This window comes from Mustela erminea, chromosome 10 (genome assembly GCF_009829155.1).
Source record: "Mustela erminea isolate mMusErm1 chromosome 10, mMusErm1.Pri, whole genome shotgun sequence".
NCBI classification, from domain to species: Eukaryota; Metazoa; Chordata; class Mammalia; order Carnivora; family Mustelidae; genus Mustela; species Mustela erminea.
In genome coordinates, this window is record NC_045623.1 from 105739410 (window position 1) to 105746207 (window position 6798).

Here is a 6798-nt window from a genome sequence, read left to right on the forward strand (position 1 = left end):
TAGGGCTGTTAGTGGGGACAATGGAGGTGAGGGCTAAAAAGTGCATGACATACAGTACGTGCTCCATAAATGGTGGCCAGTTTCTCCTTTAAGTGCCACAGACAGGGATGGGTGGCCTGAGCTCCCAGTCACCTCGACTGTTCCGGGCCCCTTCCTGATAGCCATACTGGTCGTCTCAGGCCCTGCTGGGGGGCATGGGGTAGGGGCACTTGGAGCGAGCGGCGGGTGTGTTGCTCGGAGGCAGGGTTTGGGCGGCACGAGTTGGGGACCCGTCCAGCACCCTGGACAGCGCCTGTCGGCTCCGAGCCGGGTACCTCCTCCCGCCCAGTCTCCGTGGGTCCCGCCCACCATCCGCCCTTGGGTCGGCCCCGCAGTCCCCAGTGCCCGCCGCCGGGCTGTCCGTTGCCCCGCCAGCCGGTTGGGGGAGGGCAGCCCCGAGCATATGGGCGGGGGACGCCCAGCCAGTTTGGTACAGCAACGGCCACGCGGCGCGGAGGCGGGCCCGGCGGACCGCTGGGGTGGAGGCGGGCAGCGAGGAACGGGCGCCGGGAGCGCCCCGCCCCGCTCGTCACGTGCGCTCCGACCGTCCGGCGGTAGGAACCCGCGGCTGGAGCCCGCGTTAATGAAAATGAGCCCAGGGCTCCTGGATTGCCTCTTCTCTGGGCCTCAGTTTACCCATCCAAAACTGAGCACGGGACACGATTCCTAACTTGCTGAGCCGCTGGAAGGTTCCCCCGAGTGCCTAGAGCCAGGGCAGGCAGTTCGGCGACCAGCCAGTTCCCAGTGGCTAGGTCCGAGCGAGTCGACTCTTCCCTCCGGGCCTCGTGTCCTCTTCCAGCTCGGCCCCTCAGTCCGCAGAGCAGCTCGCGGGGGGAGTCCCTTCCTTTGGCTAGAAACCTAGGTGGGGAGCTCACGGAGGCCCGGGCCTCGGCGGCTCGGCCGCCGCTTCGTCCCCCGCCCGGGCGTAGGGCAGGGCTCAGAGGAGGAGGTGTGCTCGACGGGCGGCACCTCAGGCTGAGCGAGCTCTGGGCAGCCAAGGCTTCGATGGCGCCAACACACACCCGTGCAGGTGCTGGGGTGCGCCCTCGGCCCGCGACCCCGCTGCAGATGGGATGCGAAGGCCAGGGGCGGCACCTCCGGGGCTCCGCTGTCCCCCTCCCGCCCCTACCCCGCCAGAGAACAAAGGCGGGAGGTGGGACCGGCAGGCTGCCAGACTCGGTGAGGAGGGATGGGGCGGGGCGGGGCGGGCGACACCGCCTCCTTAAAGCCCGGCGGCTGGCGTGGTGCGCACCCCTCCCGCGCCCGCTCCTGCAAAGCACGGAACATCCCCTCCGGCCCTGGTCTGCGCTCGGTATCCGCGCGGGTACGGGTCTCCCGCACGCGGGCCCCGCAGCCGCGCCTGTTCCCATCCGAGCATGGGGCTGCCACGGAGAGCCGGGGACCCGGCGGAGCTGCGCAAGGTAGGAGCTGGGGAGTGAGGGCTGAGAGGCCGGGCGGGGACCGGGCCTACGACCCGCGTAACCTCGGCCTCGGGCCGGTCCGCAGAGCCTGAAGCCGCTGCTGGAGAAGCGCCGCCGCGCGCGCATCAACGCAAGCCTCAGGCAGCTCAAGGGGCTCATCCTGCCCCTGCTGGGCAGGGAGGTGGGTGCCGGGGCGCTCGGGGGCCGGGGTGGGAGCTCCGGGGCGCAGCGCGAGGAGGACGGGTGGCTTGAGGGGCCCTCGCCCAAGGAGTCGGCGAGCAGGCTCCGAGTGGCGCAGGGGGCCGAGCCGGAGCGGGGCTGGCGCTGGAGATCTGTCTCGTTTGTCCGTGTCTCTGCTCTCCCTCGTGGCCGGGCGCAGAGCTCCCGCTACTCGAAGCTGGAGAAGGCGGACATCCTGGAAATGACCGTGCGCTTCCTGCAGGAGCTGCCGGCGTCCTCCTGCACGGCCGCGGCGCCCAGTGAGTGACTCGTCCCGCCCCAGCCCTGCCCCACGCCTGCCGTCCCGCACCCCAAAGCGCGCCTCACGCCTCTCTCGGTCCGCAGCGACCCCGGACAGCTACGGCGAGGGCTACCGCGCCTGCCTGGCTCGTCTGGCCCGCCTGCTGCCTGCCTGGCGCGTGCTGGAGCCCGCCGTGAGCGCCCGCCTCCTGGAGCACCTGCGGCGGAGGGCGGCCGGCACCACCCCCGACGGCGGGCGCGCTGGGGTCTCCTGCGGCCCGCCCGCGCCTTCCCCGCCGCCCGCACCTGCGCCCGCGCCGCCCGCGCCTCCCCGCGGCCCCGGCCTCGGCCTCTGGAGGCCCTGGTAGCCCGCCAGCCCGTCCACGGACCCTGCTGACTGCAAGAGACCGGGAGCGCAGAGCAGACCCAGGAAACTCGCGGTGCCCGCTGCTGTTTCCGGCGCGGGCCACCAGCTCAGCACCCACCACCAGGCTGGACCCCGGCTGTTTGTGATCTGTGCGGACGTCTGAAGGCCATGCAGGCTCAGCTGGAGGAAATAAGGAGGGCAGCGCAAACTGTGTGCCTGGGCTGGAGAAGGGGACAGGTGGGGAGGGAGAGCCCCCCTGCCCCCTCAGCTGCTGGAAGTGGCTGTACAACTAGGCCAGCTGTGTTCTGACTCGCAGCTTGCTGCCTCCTTAAGGCTGGGCTTAGGCACCTCCAGACACACAAAAGAGGGCCTCTCCCCGCTGGGCAGCCATCACCTCCACTCCTGGGCTCTCTTGTTTATAGGGACAGGGTGCAGCCCTGGGAAGGACTGATTTCCCCCCTATTCAGTTCCCACCTGTGTACCACACACCCTGTCTAGGGGGCCTTGGGGTGTGAGGAAGGGGTGGGCTAAGAAGGAGGGTGCCCTGTGGCCTCAAGGCAGCTTGAGTCCGCGCCAGTGTCTGGCGAGCAGGCCTATTCCGTTTACTTGCAGATAACAGCCAGTAAGGGGACAGGAAACACCTTCCCCCATTTTCTCTTGCAAACTGTTCCCTGCTCCTCGTCAGGACAGGTCACGGGAAGCCACTTGTTTCTCAGACTTCTTGTCCCTCTGGCTGGAAGCAAGGGGAGTCTGAGGAGACTCAGGGAGGAGCCTGTGGCCCCCAGTCATGGGTGCCCAGGAGAAGGCAGGGGCACCTGCGGCCTGTGGTCACTCTGCAGGTTTACGGGGATTCACTGAACACGCGAAGGAGGTTGGGACTCTCCGCCGTCCCCAGTCCGACATCCTGAGCGAGGGACCAGGGCACTAGGGACAAGAGGAGCTGCCAGGGTGGGGATGTTCACTAGATCCAGCGATGGCACAAAAACCCATGGGGACCTGGGCACTGATTTGGGGGGCCAGATGTGGGAAGCTGTGGGCGTTATAAAAGGAGTCAATGTTAAGACAACAGGGGAGCCCCCAGCAAGGTGTGCTGTCCTGTGTCCTCACAGCCCCAGCTGGCTGCACTGCAAGCTCCTGCAGGGCAGGGCGAGGACTGAGCCTACCTCTGTGTCCCCAGGGACCTCAGCACGTGATGGCTGCTCAGTAAATATCGTGAGCTAACGAGCAGGTGATGTCACCGGACCACAGCTGTATTGAACACTTTGGCCTCAACTGCTACCCCCAGTCCCAAATGTCACTTTGAAAATCTGTTCCACCAAAGCCTGTGTGTCCCGAGGACAAATGTGGGGGAGTGTGTGGAGAGCAGAGAGCAGTGTCCGCTTGCTTCCACGGTTCCTGAGAATGTAAGCTTGCTCTCCGGAGCTGCTGGGAGCGGGTGGAGGAGGGACAGGTAACCCACGTGCACCACATGATGGCAAGTGTCCTCGCTGGGTCAAGGACTCCGGGTTGGGCACTCACTGAGCAGGCTCCTTTTTCCTAATAAATAAGAGCTTTCCATACAGGTTTGAACTGTGTAAAAACTGGTCCGCCAGAGGCCTCTTTCCTCCTTTGGGTCATATTTGCTCATATTGGGGTCATTCCTGCTTCTGAGCCCCTGACTCCAGTCAAGCCATAATGCCAGGAGTCAGGGAGGACAGGAGCGTGCACGAGCCAGTGACTCACGGCATCAGGCATTCCAGAGAACCTGAACGGGGCGGCCCCCCAGGCCCTGGCAGGGAGCTGAGGCATGCCCAGGTGGGCGAGGTTCTGGGCCAGTTTCCCAGCAGGGATGAGCAAGAGCTGCCCAGAAGGTCTGTGCTGAGCTCCTGAACCTGGGAGAACACTGGCTTCCTCCTTGGGATGCCTGCAGGCTACCCAGGTGTTCCTGCAGGCCTTTTCTGTGGGGGAGGGGCGGCCTCGCTCAGGCCGATGTGGTGCCCACTGGCCAGCTCTTATGATGCCCCCTCTGCCGTGGGCCCATGACTGAGTCTAACTGTTGAACTCTGTCTGGTTATCACGCTTGGCTGGAGAAAAGGCTCCTGCGTCTCACCAACCGGTGGGTGAAATGATCCTTTGACGAGAGCACGGAGCTGTCTGGGAAGCTCAGGCTGGGGCCAAACCCACATGTGTCCCCCACCCCCGGTGCCAGGTAATTTGGAAAGGGCAAATCTCGTTTCCATGAGTGAGGATGAAGCGCAGGTTGCCCAGGAGGACTCTTTAAACAAACATTTGCAAATTGCTGTGCCCTGCCTGGGATGCCCAGACTCTGCCAACGAGTCTCCCACTGGTTTCTCTGTAATAGGGTCAGAAGGAGCATAGCCTGAGGGCAATGTCTGGGGGAAAAAAATCTGCGGCTCTGCAGAACCACCCCATCCCCATCATGCTTTGGGATGACCACGCTGGGAAGAGGGGGGATGGAGGGAGGTGCTTGTGGGCAGCTACCTTCTGCTAGAACCGTCAGCTTGTAGCTGTATCTACTTTTTAAAAATACACCCGGGGAGCGCCTGGGAGGCTCAGTGGGTTAAAGCCTCTGTCTTCCGCCAGTCATGATCCCAGGTCCTGGGACCCCACATCAGGCTCTCTGCTCAGCAGGGAACCTGCTTCCCCCTGCACCCCCCACCCGGCCTGCCTCTCTGCCTACTTGTGATCTCTGTCAAATGAATAAATAAATAAAATCTTAAAAAAAAACAAAAAACAAACAAAAAAACCACACCAGGTTGCTGTAGATATCCCAGAGAAGAACAAACCTGGCCAAAGGTGTTTTTCCCTCTTGGTTTTACTTCCTGACTGGCTGCTTACCAGTGTGGCGGTGTCTTGAGGGTACTGACTGTGTACCTGCATGTGCACATGTGTCTGTGTGTGTGTGTGTCTGTCCCTGCACAGCCAAGTGACCGCCCTGTAGGGAGCTGCCTGGGCATGTGATGTGGAGGAGAAGGCTGCCACCCACTGAGGGTTCCCAGGGAGCAACTAGTTTCACTCTGGCTTTTAAGAGGGCCTGGCAAAGCCCCAGGCACTTAAGGCAGCAATAAAGAAACTTTGAATGGTTTCAGGGGCGTGAGAAAGGTGCTTAATGGGCACGCCCAGTGTGCCCACGTGCACACATGGTGTCTTGTCACTGAGATCCATTGCAGTGCAGGGAGGAGCCGGGTCCGGTGGCTGGTGACAGGAGCCTGCTTTGGGAGGTGGGGTTCCCCACCCTGCAGGCGAAGGAAGGAGATCCCACACCGAATACGAGCCCACAGCTGGTTCTGTTGCACAGGCTGGGTCCAGAGCTCCCCGCCATGGTGCTTGGTAGATTATAAACCAGAGGGAGAATGGGGCCAACATCTTAAAGAACGAAGAACCATTCTAGACCTCAAAAATCAGAGGCAGATCCAGGTTTTGTAGGGATATATTCTAATATAAAATTATGAATACAGACTTGGTGTGAAAATAAATACTCAGAGTGAAAAAATAAGTCACATCAAGCCAGTGGTGCCTCCAGACTGATGTCCGTGGTTCCAGTTTTTCTCTAAGCAATTCATCTGACACACTTCCTGGTGACAGCCCTGGCCTTTCCTTGGTTCCAGAACGTTCTACCACGCCATGCCCTGGCTTGGGAGCAGATCTGAGCTTGAGCTTTGTCAGCCCCCTGGCAAATTCAGAATGGACTCTCAACACTCCAGTTTAAGAGTCCAGAATGCTCAAATGACAATAATAAGGTAAATGACTTACAAGATATATATTTACATGAACGTTTACAGCATTTGTGACACTTTTTTTCTTTACCTCTTTCTGCGAAGCTTGTGAAAAGCAGATTTCCAGGTCCCGCCTCCAGGACTTCTGATCGCCGGTGTCTGAGTCAGTAGCCTCACACCATGCACTTGAGGTCAGGTTAGTCTGCTCCAGCAAAGACACTACCTCTGAGGATGGTGGGTGCCAAGGACTGGGAGAAGGGAAGAGGGAGTGAGTGCTCAGCAGAAAAAGAGATCCACTTTTGCAAGATAAAGAGTCCTGGGGGTGGATGGTGTTGGTGGTTCCATTAACAAGGTCAATGTAGGGGCGCTTGGGTGGCTCAGTGGGTTAAGCCTCTGCCTTTGGCTCAGGTCATGATCCCAGGGTCCTGAGATCGAGCCCCGCATCGGGCTCTCTGCTCTGCAGGGAGCCTGCTTCCCTGTCCCCCACCCCCGCCAGCCTCTCTGCCTACTTGTGATCTCTATCTGTCAAATAAATAAATAAAATCTTAAAAAAGAAAAAAAGAAGACGGAAGAGTAGGAAGAGGAAGAAGAGGAGAGGGGAAGGCGGGGAGGAGGAGGAGGAGGAGGTGGAGCAGGAAAAAACGGAGAGAGAAGAAGAGAATAAATGAACGAAAAGAGACCATATCTGCAGTTGGGGCGACTCCTCAATTCAGTCTGCAATAGGTTGTTTCAGAAGATCCATCCGGATTTCGCGGGAAGTAAACTGGCCGATTGAATTAAGCTATGGTAGGCGGGG

At 60.8% G+C, this 6798-nt stretch overlaps 1 protein-coding gene across 3 annotated transcripts; it reads left to right on the plus strand.

Annotated features, from left to right (window-relative positions):
• Positions 1-832: 832 nt before the first annotated feature.
• Positions 833-2580, plus strand: HES2 (hes family bHLH transcription factor 2). Of its 3 annotated transcripts, none has more exons than XM_032303677.1 (4): positions 833-1460; positions 1546-1641; positions 1840-1939; positions 2025-2580. In XM_032303677.1, the coding sequence occupies exons 1-4, from the start codon at positions 1416-1418 to the stop codon at positions 2285-2287; spliced, it is 504 nt and encodes a 167-aa protein (XP_032159568.1). In that variant the 5' UTR covers positions 833-1415; the 3' UTR covers positions 2288-2580. The 3 variants fall into 3 exon arrangements, with proteins under 3 accessions (XP_032159568.1, XP_032159569.1, XP_032159567.1); XM_032303678.1 differs by having other exon boundaries at positions 1903-1939; XM_032303676.1 differs by having other exon boundaries at positions 1546-1939.
• Positions 2581-6798: the final 4218 nt, after the last annotated feature.

Bases quoted from the DNA above. Each gene is read 5' to 3' on its own strand.
- HES2 (XM_032303676.1), top strand. From the start codon at position 1,416: ATGGGGCTGCCACGGAGAGCCGGGGACCCGGCGGAGCTGCGCAAG. The intron at 1,461-1,545 runs GTAGGAGCTGGG...GCCGGTCCGCAG, and splicing joins ACCCGGCGGAGCTGCGCAAG to AGCCTGAAGCCGCTGCTGGA. The intron at 1,940-2,024 runs GTGAGTGACTCG...CTCGGTCCGCAG, and splicing joins CTGCACGGCCGCGGCGCCCA to CGACCCCGGACAGCTACGGC.